This window comes from Microcaecilia unicolor, chromosome 2 (assembly GCF_901765095.1).
Source record: "Microcaecilia unicolor chromosome 2, aMicUni1.1, whole genome shotgun sequence".
Lineage (NCBI taxonomy): Eukaryota > Metazoa > Chordata > Amphibia > Gymnophiona > Siphonopidae > Microcaecilia > Microcaecilia unicolor.
In genome coordinates this window covers 207,630,114-207,644,311 of record NC_044032.1, presented here as the reverse complement: position 1 = coordinate 207,644,311, position 14,198 = coordinate 207,630,114, and the positions used below count along the sequence as shown (strand labels likewise).

The 14,198-nt window shown below is 42.6% G+C and overlaps 1 protein-coding gene across 2 annotated transcripts in view; it reads left to right on the top strand.

Annotated features, from left to right (window-relative positions):
• SLC28A3 (solute carrier family 28 member 3) overlaps positions 1-14,198 on the top strand; it is a 141,658-nt gene that overhangs the window by 81,184 nt on the left and 46,276 nt on the right. For both annotated transcript variants that reach the window (XM_030193667.1, XM_030193668.1), the window contains 3 exons: positions 157-234; positions 7,504-7,584; positions 12,297-12,377. In XM_030193667.1, the coding sequence (XP_030049527.1) occupies positions 157-234; positions 7,504-7,584; positions 12,297-12,377 (240 nt within the window). The remainder of the gene's footprint in view (positions 1-156; positions 235-7,503; positions 7,585-12,296; positions 12,378-14,198) is intronic.

Sequence of the window (14,198 nt, the reverse complement as noted above, 5' to 3'; positions counted from 1 at the left end):
CCTAGTTTATTAGACACCTTCATCTTTTCCTTTTTTTATGCATATTCATTAGGGATATCCAAAAAACCTGTTTGTTGGGCAATCAATTCAATCTGAACAAATAAATAAAATGCTGTTGTTTGATCGTTCAGCTTATATTTCTGTCCTTTTCCCCAGACATTTCTGGAGTACTCAGACGTTGGAGCAAAATTTGTGTTTGGTGAGAAATATACAGATCACTTCTTTGCTTTCAAGGTAAGAACTAAGATCTCCTAATGCAAACTGCAGTTCTCTAGTATACAAATTACTAAGGATGCGAACAGGCAAGAATTTTTCAGTTTATTTTCAGGAAATTCAGGGGCCCTTTTACAAAGCTGTGGAAAAAAGGGCCCTGCGGTAGCAGCAGGGACTGTTTTTCCCATGTGCCAAGGCTCTTTTTACTGCAGCAGGTAAAATGCCCCCCAAAAATGGCCGTGCGGCAAGATAACTCTTACTGCATGGCCATGTGATGGGGATCACTTACTGCCACCCGTTGAGATAGTGACCTTGGGGTCATCTTTGACTCTTCTCTCTCCTTCTCTGCTCATATCCAGCAGATTGCCAAGACCTGTCGTTTCTTTCTTTACAACATCCGTAAAATCTGCCCCTTTCTTTCCGAGCACTCTACCAAAACCCTCATCCACACCCTTGTCACCTCTCGTTTAGACTACTGCAATCTGCTTCTTGCTGGCCTCCCACTTAGTCACCTCTCCCCCCTCCAGTCGGTTCAAAACTCTGCTGCCCATCTCGTCTTCCCCCAGGGTCGCTTTACTCATACTACCCCTCTCCTCAAGACCCTTCACTGGCTCCCTATCCGTTTTCGCATCCTGTTTAAACTTCTTCTACTAACCTATAAATGTACTCACTCTGCTGCTCCCCAGTATCTCTCCACACTCGTCCTTCCCTACACCCCTTCCCGTGCACTCCGTTCCATGGATAAATCCTTCTTATCTGTTCCCTTCTCCACTACTGCCAACTCCAGACTTCGCGCCTTCTGTCTCGCTGCACCCTACGCCTGGAATAAACTTCCTGAGCCCCTACGTCTTGCTCCATCCTTGGCCACCTTTAAATCTAGACTGAAAGCCCACCTCTTTAACATTGCTTTTGACTCGTAACCACTTGTAACCACTCGCCTCCACCTACCCTCCTCTCTTCCTTCCCGTTCACATTAATTGATTTGATTTGCTTGCTTACTTTATTTATTTTTTGTCTATTAGATTGTAAGCTCTTTGAGCAGGGCCTGTCTTTCTTCTATGTTTGTGCAGCGCTGTGTACGCCTTGTAGCGCTATAGAAATGCTAAATAGTAGTAGTAGTAGTGGTAACCTGGTGGTAAACAGGCAGCACATGGCGATGCCCGATTACCGCTGGTGCTAGAAAAAATGTTTATGGCCTGCAGAAAATGGCACGCACTTGAGCTGGAACTACCGCTGGCAGCCACGTTGGGTCAGCAGTAGTTCTAATTTAATAAAAGGGCCCCTCAGTTTTTTCCCTCAATTTTCTTTCATTTGTTCAGTTCATTTTACACACTCATTTTAATGAAAAAAAAATTTTAGCTCTATTTTTAGCCCCCTCCCTGCCCGTCTTCAAGTCTTTGCTTAAAGCCCACCTCTTCAATGCTGCGTTCGGCACCTAACCCTTACCGTTCAGTGAATCCAGACTGCCCCAATTTGACTGCCCCTATCGGACCGACCGTTCACTTGTCTATTAGATTGTAAGCTCTTTGAGCAGGGACTGTCTCTCTTTGTTAAATTGTACAGCACTGCGTAACCCTAGTAGCGTTCTAGAAATGTTAAGTAGTAGTAGTATAACTTTTTAAAGCATGGAAATTGATTGCACACATGTGAATTTGTAGGTTAATGTGCATTTAATAGATTCTGAGCACAGTAAACTTTTTAAGGTGCTTCAACAAACTAAGCACACATCTTCTAGTGTATGCAGGCTGCACCACTTTGGCTCCTATTTACTAACTCTCAGCACACACAATTTATAGGAAAGTTCATTCTACAGAATAAGGACATGTTTTTTAAAATCGGATCTGGAAACTAGTTGGCAGTCTCAACTGATGTGTTTCACTGTTATTTTTTTTCTACCCTAATATTACGTGATCATTATATAAGATTATTTCCAGAAAAGAAAATTACATTTCCTTGTTTATATTTACTGTTATTTGAAACATGAAGGACAGTTTTCTTCCCCTGTAACTCTGGAAATACACAGCGCAGGCACTTCAAAGTTGCAGACCAACAACAGCTGCTGCTAAGAGAAGGATGCTTATTTTAACCTAAAATCAAAGGTAACTTTTGCAGCTCTCCATGAATTCCCACAAAGAACAACCAAGATAAGGATTGGGGTAATCCTTTAAGAATATGCAAGGGGGAAAAGTGAAAAGTTCTGCATATAACTTTACTTGTTTTAATTCTTCAAATGTGTACAATAAAGGGAAGATGTTTGGAATGGAGCAAGGGCTAGCTATTACCTTATACATTCATCAGAAAAATTCTGCTGCTGAACCTATAAACATAAGTACATAAGCACCGCCATTACTGGGAAAAGACCAAGGGTCCATCAAGCCCAGCATCCTGTCTCCAACAGTGGCCAATCCAGGCTTCAAGAACCCGGCAACGCCCCCCCCCCCCCAAAAAAAAAAAAAAAAACAATGAAGATAATTTTTTAAATCATTACTTAAATCAAATTTCCAAGAAAACTCTTGATACAGAAAAAGAACAAAGCAATATCCATAACACCTGTCACTAGAGGGAAAAAACAAAAACAAATTGATTCACAAAATTCAAAACAACTCTGATATCACTGTCGTAAAGTCCACAATCAGGCAGGGATGAAAAGATACAATTCAAGGAAACTTTTCCATTTATCATTAAAGAAAAAAGATAGAAGTATCAGGTCAAGCATTATTTAAACTATTGAGTAGATGTTACAGCCACTTGTGTTGAAGCAGAAGGAGAAGCCACAGATTTATAATGTAAAAATACAGTCAAGCGAAAGAAGATATATTTTACAGATTTCAATTTTATAACATATTTACAGGAAACATTTAGCCAAAATAGACCTTCCAGCTGCAATACTCTTGGACGTAACTTAAGTAACTGCTGGCGTCATTTCTGCGTCAGCCTAGCTACATCGGAAAATACTCTAATTTTACAGTTAAGAAACAGGACATCACGGTGGCAAAACATTCCTGGTCTGGATCTAATACTAAATTAACTATCAAAATAGCAGCTTTAACACCATAAGTCTCATCCTCTAAAGACTGAGTCAAATTCAAATTAACAAAAGAAACTTCAGAGTCCAGGCCTACAGATTGAGCAGAATGTTTCTTCACAAAAGATGGAACAGAACAAATCCTATCAATTGGAGGATATGATTACTCTGGTGTCTTCAGAACCTCTGTAAGATATCATTTAAATGTAATTAAAGATGCAACTGAAGGAACTTTTGGAAAGTCCTGCCAGTGCATCCCATATTGATTCCATCATAATTACTGGAGGTTTTTATCAGCAATGCAGACTTGGTCAGCAGGCTCTGAAGTTTGGGAGTAGCTAGCTGTGCAGTGGCGATCCTAGGTCGGCTGACACCCGGGGCGGATCGCCGCTGCACCCCCCCCCCCCACGGGTGCAGCACGACACCTCCCTCCCCCAGTGAATCACCCCCCCTTCCGGCGCATGAACTCCCCCCCTCAGTGCATCAACACTCCCCCCCCTGGCGAATCAACCCTCCCCCTTCTGGCGCATGAACTTCCCCCCTTGGAGCATCAACACCCCCCCTAGCGAATCAAACCCCCCCCCCCCCCTTCCAGCGCATCAACTCACCCCCTCGGCGCACAAACACCCCCCCCCCCCCCGGGTGCCTTCTTGGCTGCTGGGGGGGGTGCTGCGCATCTGTCGTCTCCGTTGGCCCTGCTCCCTCTGCCCTGGAACAGGAAGTAACCTGTTCCAGGGCAGAGAGAGAGCAGGGAACCACGGAGATGACAGGTGTGCGGCACCCCCCCCCCCCAGCAGCGTGCACCCGGGGCCGACCGCCCCCCTGCCCCCCCTTGGTACGCCACTGTAGCTATGCTTGTAACATCTCCTGCAATTAATCTCATGCCAAAACATCATATTTCTCTCAAGCTGCACATATCTGTGGGGCTTTAAACTGCATCTCAACAAAGATCTTCCTGACCTCTTAAGGAAAGGGAGAATCTCCCTGAATCAAATTTCTCACTGCATGCATCTATGGCAGTGTCCATATGTTGATGCTAAGTGTAACATCAGCTTCATGCAGAGGGCATGGATCACCTCCCACCACTCCGACCTGTAGCAAAGCAGTTTGACCCATCTCCTGGCTAAGCAATGAGAAGTGGTCCACTGGTACAGCAGGCATTGCTTACCCCTCTGTTTAGGCATAGGTCTAGAAGAAAATTAAAAGATAATTTTGTAACAGGTTTCCCAGTTTGGGATATCAAATTGTGTCTGTTTAGAAGCAGATAGATGCCTCAAAATGCCTTTAAAAATGTCTTTCTGCTAGATCCAAGATGGCCGCCAGATAGGACGCTGAGATATTAGTGCTCTCACAGAGTTTGAAAATATCTATAAAGCTAGTGGATAAGTTTACCTTTTGCTTGAGCTATGCCGAAGAGAAAGGGGAAGTCGAGGGGACCTCTTCCTCCCAAAACAGATACTCCTTCTCTCCGTCAAACATCTATCTCAGCATTTATGGCTTCAACACCGACGGGCGTTTCTGCTGCTTGTGCTGGTGAGAGCACAAGCTTGGAGGGTGATTTTTCACTCAGCCCAGCTGGCCCATTGGCTCCTCCGTTCCCACAGCAGACCGTGATGTTAGTACCGGGGAAAGAGAATTCTGTATCCCCGAAGGAGAGGCAAACCACGAAAGAAGCACGGGGAGAAACAGAAGGCTCCCAGCATTCTCTGGCAGCAGGGGCGATCCTGACGCAAGCACCTACAATATCACAAGCTGAAACATTGTTGCTTTTGGCAGGGACACAGCCTCTTGTAAGACCGACCGAGATTTCGCTGGAGACTATTTGGACTTCGTTAGAAAGCCTCCATAAGGTCTGTTTATCCTTTATTTCTGTCTCTTTAAACAATGCAACGCAAGTAAAAAACATGAAAATGGAGTTTGAGACTATTTCAGTTAAACAAGTGGAATTGGATGGAGAGATAAGGAAGCTGAGTGAAGTCCAAACGCAAATAGTTAGTGAAAAACTGATGACTCTGAGAAAAATAGAAAATTTGGAAAACTCTCTACGGACTCAAAACCTGAGAATTTTAAATTTTCCATGGAATGATTTAGTGACACCGAAAGAGATGTTTTTTTAAATTTTTGAGAGAGAAGTTTAAATACTCTGAACAAATGTATCCTCCTCTTCAAAAAATGTATTATTTGCCAGTCAAGCAGAAAAAGATACAAGAACAGGAATTAGGAACAGCTAGTCAAGCTATTGATCAAACACAAGGCTTGGACTTAACTGCCTTCCTGGAACAATCTATAGAAGAAGAAAAAAGAAGATCTACATTGATAGTGAAGTTTGTTTTTCTTCAAGACAAAGAAGCTTTATTGAAACTGTATTTTCAAAGATCCAAGATTGATTTCCTGGGAGGTAAAATCCTTGTCTTCCCTGATGTATCTAGATGGACACAAACCAGAAGAAAGAAGTTTCTTGAATTTAGGCAAGAGGTGGTATCACTTCAAGCAAAATTTCAATTGCGTTTTCCGTGCAAATGTGTTATATATAAGGACAAGAAATATATTTTTTTATGAGATTGAGCAACCTTTTGACTTTATAAAGGCCAGGAGGCAACCTGGACAATCCTCTTAGTAATTTGGGCTATAAGAGATAAGTGAAGCCACAATAGGTCTATTTGATATACTTTGTTAATTACCAACTCCTCTTGGTTTATATTAGGTCACCTTGGATCCTACAATGTGGGCTAATTAGAGTTTCTGAGTTATTATATTTTTCTTTTTTGAAATGTCTTCTTAAATTTATGGGTATCATGAACTCTGTAATATTACTTCAAAGATATTTTATCTTTGTAATTCAGTTGATTAAAATGAATAAATAAATTAAAAAATGTCTTTCTGCTAAAAATATCCAAATCCTGATTTTGGAAAGTCAGAATTTGGACATTGTACACTGCAGTTCATCCAAATAGCAAGGGGACATGTTGTAGACGTGTTTTGGGTGAGACTAGGGAGGGCCCAAAAGTAGGATGTCCAACAGCAATTTTTGAACAAGAAGAAATGCCCATGCCTAAAAAGAAGGATGTTTTTATCTAGACTTGTTTCAGTCACTTCCAAGTTACAAAAAAAAATGCTATGATTGAGCAGCTGACCACTGGAGGGATTAAGGCAGTGGTTCCCAAACCTGGCCCTGGCGGCACCCCATCCAGTCAGGTTTTCAGGATATCCACAATGAATATTCATGCGAGAGATTTGCATGCAGTGAAAGCAGTGCATGCAAATCTCTCTTGTGAATATTTACTGTAGATATCCTAAAAACCTGGGGTGCCTCCAGGACCAGTTTTGGGAACCAATGGGATTATGATATGAACTCTCCTTATAGCCCCAGTGGTTACTGTCCCCCTCACTCTCCCCTAAAAGTGAAACCAAAGAGGAAAACCAGACTCTATGTCAGCTGCCTTCAGGTACTATGGCCATTCTGAATAAAGCAGCAAACAGGTCAAAGGAGTAACCTAGTGGTTAGTGCAGTGGACAATAAACAAAGGAACACAGGTTCAAATCCCACTGTAATGCTAGTATTTTTTTCCAGAGCTCTCTCCAAGAGTAGATAAATACTTGCTGTACCTACAAATATAAGACACCCAAAAGCCTGAAGGCCATCTGAAGATTTCCTCCTCCTCCTCGTGCAGCCAGCAGCACTTACCTCAATCTGCTGCTGCTGCTGGCAGGCCGTGCTTGCTCAGTGCTTTTGCAAGGGTGAAAACTGAGCATGTGCAGAAGGGCCGGTCTCAGCGTCAGCTCAAGGCAAGTACTGCTGGCTGACATTTGGAAGAGCAAGGGCTGCCCAAGGAGATGAAATCTTCAGATGGCAAAGTTTGGTGATCCTCACCAGCCACAGCAAGAGTGTCACAATTTTGGGTGGGCCTGAGTCCATAGTGGGTGGGCCCCGGCCCACCTGTGGCTAGGCAACTGGTTTCTGATTTGTGCACTCTTTAAACATAAGGGATATTATTAAATATATTTCATTGTAATAGCACTACATCACACTACAAGTGAGAGGTCAAACGATGGTTAAAAGAGCTGAAATTATTGGCCAGAAAGGTTGGCGTATTCATACATTACAGCTCGCTGAACCATAGAAATGGCTCTTATAACTGGAAGCCCTGTTCCTTTATCACTTTCTTAGCTTAAATCCCTTGTTTGTTCGCTGTCTGGGGTTAGTTTTTTTAACCACATTTAGATTAAATAGAATTTGACTAACTTTTGTTGTTTTATATTATTAGGTCATGCCAATAGTGGTTTTCTTCAGTACAGTGATGTCTATGCTCTACTACACTGGATTCATGCAATGGATAATTAAAAAGGTAAAAAAAAAAAAAAAAAAAATTCTCGTCTTTACTATATTGCATTATAATAATTTATTATTTGCATTTACCTCATTATTACTCCACAGAAGAACTAAATATGACAAAGAGTTCAAAAATTCTGGCACAGATACATGGTCTTTGTACATTACAATAATTTTTAACAATAAAGATATAATACATTGGATTTCCATACATCCCCCAAATGTGAAAGGGCTAAGTCAGCTGCTCTCAAACTGTGCATTGTAACCGTCAAATGGAGTTGCAAAATCTTCAGGTGGGATCCAGAGCATGTCTCCACTAGAGAAAACAAAATGTGGCTGTTGAGAAGGAAAGGGAAATGGGACTTGATATACCGCTTTTCTGAAGTTTTTGTAACTACATTCAAAGCAGTTTACATATATGCAGGTACTTGTTTTTGTACCAGGGGTCAATGGAGGGTTAAGTGACTTGCCCAGAGTCACAAGGAGCTGCAGTGGGAATTGAACTCAGTTCCCCAGGATCAAAGTCCACTGCACTAACAACTAGGCTACTCCTCCACAGAGTTAAGTAAGCAGCCCTTAACCCCTGCCTTCCCTCCACTACATCATTTGCTGCACCAACAGTGCACATGCCAACACCTGCTCAGAGCATGAGGACATATATGGAAGCTGCTCCCTCTTTCCACTCTGTTATTGGATGAGCCGGCCAGTCACCTTGGCGCACAGTCAATGGGAAGGGCAGAAGGAGAAGGCATATTTCAGGCTGCAACTGGTCTGCCTCGAGATGGGGTAGTGGGGATGCAGTGCCAATACATATCATGAAAGGTGTAGAGAACGCCTCTGCTGCTGCTTAATCATAGATATGAAGGTCTCTTGCACATGTGTGGGGAGAAGCTCATGCTAGGGAGAAGCATGAGCTGAGAATTACACAGACTCAGCCTATAAGAGGAGTAGAAAAATCACCATAGCTCAGCTACAAAGACACCAGCTCAGATCACATCTCATTTAACCTGACTTTTTAGTGTATAGCACAAATGGTGGAATAAAAAGGAAGGCATTAGGGTTTGAAAGTAGTAGAAGTGCTACAAGATTTCTACCTCTCCACTCACTATAATAATTGACCCAGGGGGAGGAGATGGCCAGCTTCATCCCTTCCTCCTCCTGCTGGCACTGATCAGACCGAGCTGTTGGTATTGAAAAGGGGAACTTCAAGGAAGAGGGTAAACCATAGGAGGGGGAGAGGGTGTTAGTCTTGGGGACGGGGGAGAGGGGAGGAAGTGGATGAGTGAGTGAGTGTGTCTAGAGCTGTAGGAGTGAAGGAATGAGGCTAGGGGTGAGAACGGTTGAGTAACTAAGTCTAGAGGGGAGACAGTTGAGGAGATGATCCTGGGGAGTGAGAGAGAAGGGATCAGCTGGGGGAAGTAGAAGAGTGGGGAAGACTGTGAGGAGGGTGAGCCTGCAGGGAGGGAAAAGAGTCAGGATGAGCTCTTTTACTAAGTTGCGATAAAAAAAAATGGCCTGCACTAGTTTGGACACATGAAATTGGTGTGTGCTGGGCCATTTTGTACTGCGGTGGATAAAAAGGCCTTTTTTTAATGGGGTAGTAAATTGCCATGCACTAATATTAAAAGTAGTGTGTGGGTAATTACTGCCTGAGCTCTTTCTGCCACCTATTTACTTGGCGGTAAGAGCTCACGAGCTACTCGTGCGGTAATCAGGCAGCATGCAGCAATGTGGCCATGCTGCCAGTTACCACTGGGAATGCCCCTCACAGTAGAAAATAGAAAATTATTTTCTATCATGGGAAACAGTGCGCCAACTTCGGAATAACCCCCAGGCACCCATGCTGCCTCAGCGGTAGGGTCAATTTGGCACATGCTACCCGTGCAGTAGCCCTACCGTGGCTTAGTAAAAGGGCCCCTAAGCTAGTATTCAGTAAAGGGTGCTCAGCGCAAAATACTGGTTTATTGAGGATCTTCCTGGTGCCTAACTTTGGATGCCGTTTAGAGAATTCTCCCCCTAAGGGACTCTTTTACAGAGCGGCGGTAAGCCCAACGTGGACTTACTGCTCGCTCTTTCAAGACTACTGCCAGCCCAACATGGTCGCCAGCGTTAGTCCTGCACCGAGCACACGCCATTTCTAGTGGAAAAAGAAAACCCCTGGAAATGACTTGCACGGCGGTAACCCAATGGTAATCAGGCATCGCCACTCACTGCCCGGTTACCGCTGGGTTAGTGAGGAAGCCCTTATCGCCACCTCGATGGGTGGTGGTAAGGGCTCCCTGTCTCATGGCCATGCAATAAGAGTTCTCTTACTGCATGGCCATGTGTGCTGGGGGCTTTTTTACCCGCTGTGGTAAAAAGGGCCCTGGCGTGCGAGAAAAACAGCCCCTACCTCCAGTGCAGGGCCCTTTTTCCCACAGTTTGGTAAAAGAGCCCCCTAAGTGACTTGTTCGAGATCATGGGATTTGAACTAGGCTCCCTTGGTTCTTAGCCCGCTGCTCTAACCATTAGGTTTCTCGTCTGTTCAATAGAGTAATGGTTATTCTATATACTCCACAAGTATCTGTTTTAGAGATTCTCAATTGTGGTCCAGAAGGGCCAGCAACAGGTCAGATTTTCAAGCAATATTCAATGAATATTCATCAGATATACAGTGGGGGAAATAAGTATTTGATCCCTTGCTGATTTTGTAAGTTTGCCCACTGACAAAGACATGAGCAGCCCATAATTGAAGGGTAGGTTATTGGTAACAGTGAGAGATAGCACATCACAAATTAAATCCGGAAAATCACATTGTGGAAAGTATATGAATTTATTTGCATTCTGCAGAGGGAAATATGTATTTGATCCCCCACCAACCAGTAAGAGATCTGGCCCCTACAGACCAGGTAGATGCTCCAAATCAACTCGTTACCTGCATGACAGACAGCTGTCGGCAATGGTCACCTGTATGAAAGACACCTGTCCACAGACTCAGTGAATCAGTCAGACTCTAACCTCTACAAAATGGCCAAGAGCAAGGAGCTGTCTAAGGATGTCAGGGACAAGATCATACACCTGCACAAGGCTGGAATGGGCTACAAAACCATCAGTAAGACGCTGGGCGAGAAGGAGACAACTGTTGGTGCCATAGTAAGAAAATGGAAGAAGTACAAAATGACTGTCAATCGACAAAGGTCTGGGGCTCCACGCAAAATCTCACCTCGTGGGGTATCCTTGATCATGAGGAAGGTTAGAAATCAGCCTACAACTACAAGGGGGGAACTTGTCAATGATCTCAAGGCAGCTGGGACCACTGTCACCACGAAAACCATTGGTAACACATTACGACATAACGGATTGCAATCCTGCAGTGCCCGCAAGGTCCCCCTGCTCCGGAAGGCACATGTGACGGCCCGTCTGAAGTTTGCCAGTGAACACCTGGATGATGCCGAGAGTGATTGGGAGAAGGTGCTGTGGTCAGATGAGACAAAAATTGAGCTCTTTGGCATGAACTCAACTCGCCGTGTTTGGAGGAAGAGAAATGCTGCCTATGACCCAAAGAACACCGTCCCCACTGTCAAGCATGGAGGTGGAAATGTTATGTTTTGGGGGTGTTTCTCTGCTAAGGGCACAGGACTACTTCACCGCATCAATGGGAGAATGGATGGGGCCATGTACCGTACAATTCTGAGTGACAACCTCCTTCCCTCCGCCAGGGCCTTAAAAATGGGTCGTGGCTGGGTCTTCCAGCACGACAATGACCCAAAACATACAGCCAAGGCAACAAAGGAGTGGCTCAGGAAGAAGCACATTAGGGTCATGGAGTGGCCTAGCCAGTCACCAGACCTTAATCCCATTGAAAACTTATGGAGGGAGCTGAAGATGCGAGTTGCCAAGCGACAGCCCAGAACTCTTAATGATTTAGAGATGATCTGCAAAGAGGAGTGGACCAAAATTCCTCCTGACATGTGTGCAAACCTCATCATCAACTACAGAAGACGTCTGACCGCTGTGCTTGCCAACAAGGGTTTTGCCACCAAGTATTAGGTCTTGTTTGCCAGAGGGATTAAATACTTATTTCCCTCTGCAGAATGCAAATAAATTCATATACTTTCCACAATGTGATTTTCCGGATTTAATTTGTGATGTGCTATCTCTCACTGTTACCAATAACCTACCCTTCAATTATGGGCTGCTCATGTCTTTGTCAGTGGGCAAACTTACAAAATCAGCAAGGGATCAAATACTTATTTCCCCCACTGTATTTGCACATTATTTAATCTAAAAACAAGGGCAATTTGAACAGCTTGGTCAACCTGAAAATTAGTCCTACTTTTTGTCTTTGAGGACTTAAGTTGGGAATTCCTGCTCTAGTTAATGTAGTGTAATAGCTTGCATTTGCATCTGTGTAATTTTCAGAACCTTGACATTTTCAAAACTCAAAACTGCTTTATAAAACTCTATTTTAAAAAAATTATTCAGAGACTTCATGAAACTCAAAATCCTCTGAGCTTGCACGTGCACATTCTAGGCAACAAGTCAAGCAGATATGAATTCAGTATTTTACATTTTATATTTTGTGCCTACAGCATACTCAGTTCTAATCTATGTTATTTAAAAAAATATATATGTTTTTTAAATTAGCCAAATGTAACTAAGCAAGAATTGTACTGCTACAATTGCCATCTTCGTGTTTTTTGCTTACTAGCATGTGCTTATTTGCTATGTCACCCTCAAATTTTTTAGGTTGGCTGGATCATGCAGATCACTATGGGGACATCACCTACTGAATCTTTAGTTGCATCTGGAAACATATTTGTGGGACAGGTGAGTTGAGTAGGCCAAGGCAAGATGTGCTTACCAAAAGGCAGCAAATGGACAAATAATATTTAAGGGAGATGAAAAATTCTATTTAGAAAGAAATACTGTTAGATGTTTGATGAAAAGAAAATATTTTTCATATTATGCAGAACTAAACATATTGCCTTCTGAAAGACATTACTTTCGGTTCAACCTGGAGCACTTTATTTCCCAAATCCTGCCCCTTATCTAAGTGATTATCATTGGGAATAGGTAGAACATGATCCACCACCAGAGAGAAGATCTGGTACAATTGGAGAATAAATATAATCCCTAATCATATCATAAAACACTTCCCCTTATGCTACACAAAGATATCTTTTTCACAGAGTGATTTTTTTTTTTTTTAATCTCTAGGGCCCTCTTTAAAGAACTGAACACTTAAAAGTCAGCTAAGTAGAAATAGTTTCTTAAGTGATGATGGCAAAATATTAGATTTTCTCTTAATTTTAGGAGTTTGATCAGGTTGTCACAACTCACAGGTTCTTGATAGGCTAAGTGTTGGCTGGGAAGCAGAGAGATGTTACACACCCTGAAGAAAACTCCAACCCACAGAGAAAATATCCTTGTACAAGTAAATCTTAGACGAGCAGTACAGCAGTATCAGAAATTCAAATATTAAAAAAAGAAAACAATCATACCTTTCAGTAAAAACAATCATCATAATAAAAAAACTGTACCCTCACATGAAGGTGATATCACTAATAATCCCATAAATGTATTATCACATAACGAAGATCTACAATATAGTCAAATGTGATTAATTTAGAACCACGCATATGATTTTTTATTAGATAATTCCTCACAAGACTAAGGCGTCCTTTTACTAAAGGGCGGTAGGGCTACTGCCATGTTGGCTAATATATCTGGGGTCACTTACCACATGGCCATTTCTCTTTTTTATAAAAAGCCTTTTACCTGCTATGGTAAAGGGGGTCTCAGCGCGCAGTGAAATCATGTGCTGACAATACCGCAGGACCTCTTTTACCGCAGTTTTGTAAAAGAGGCCCTAAGTTAATTAACAAATGCAACAATAAATAAAACACTCACAAGCAAAAAATTAAACAACACTTAAACATGCCTAAATTTCCATGAGGTTTATAGAATATGCCTAGCACCCATCCACGTGACTAAATTTAGTCACAGACAGCTAAAAACTTGGTATAAACATAGACGCCTAAATTAGGTATTGCTCGGGTGTATTCTATAACAAGACACATAGATTTGAGAAATGCCCATGACCTACCCATGTCATGCCCACGGCCTCACCTCTTTTCCAACTATGTGACTTGGAATTTACACGCATTACGTTACAGAATATGCTTACACAGTTGTGTGTGTAAATTCTAATTAAAGCCAGGTAGTGTCAATAATTGCTTAACATACAATTATCGGCACTGATTGGCTGGTTAACTGATTAAATTGCGCACACAAATCCAGAATATGACTGGATTTACACACACAAAAATGGCCTAATGTGGGACTCACTAAAGCTATCTTAGTGGAGTTTTGGGTACTGATGCTGGTAATTGGGAAGCAAAACCGGTGCTGGGCAGATTTCCACGGTCTACGCCCTGATCGTGACTGAATAGATTGAGATGGGCTTGAGTGTAAATTTTAAGGAACTTCAACGTTAGCTTCAGAACTTTTAGTACAAGAAGAGTGCTGGGCAGACTTCTACAGTCTGTGCCCTGAGAATGGCAAGGACAAATGAAACTCGGGTATATATTTAAAGTATCACATATCAAGTAAAATTAGTTTATCTTGTTGGGTAGACTGGATGAACCG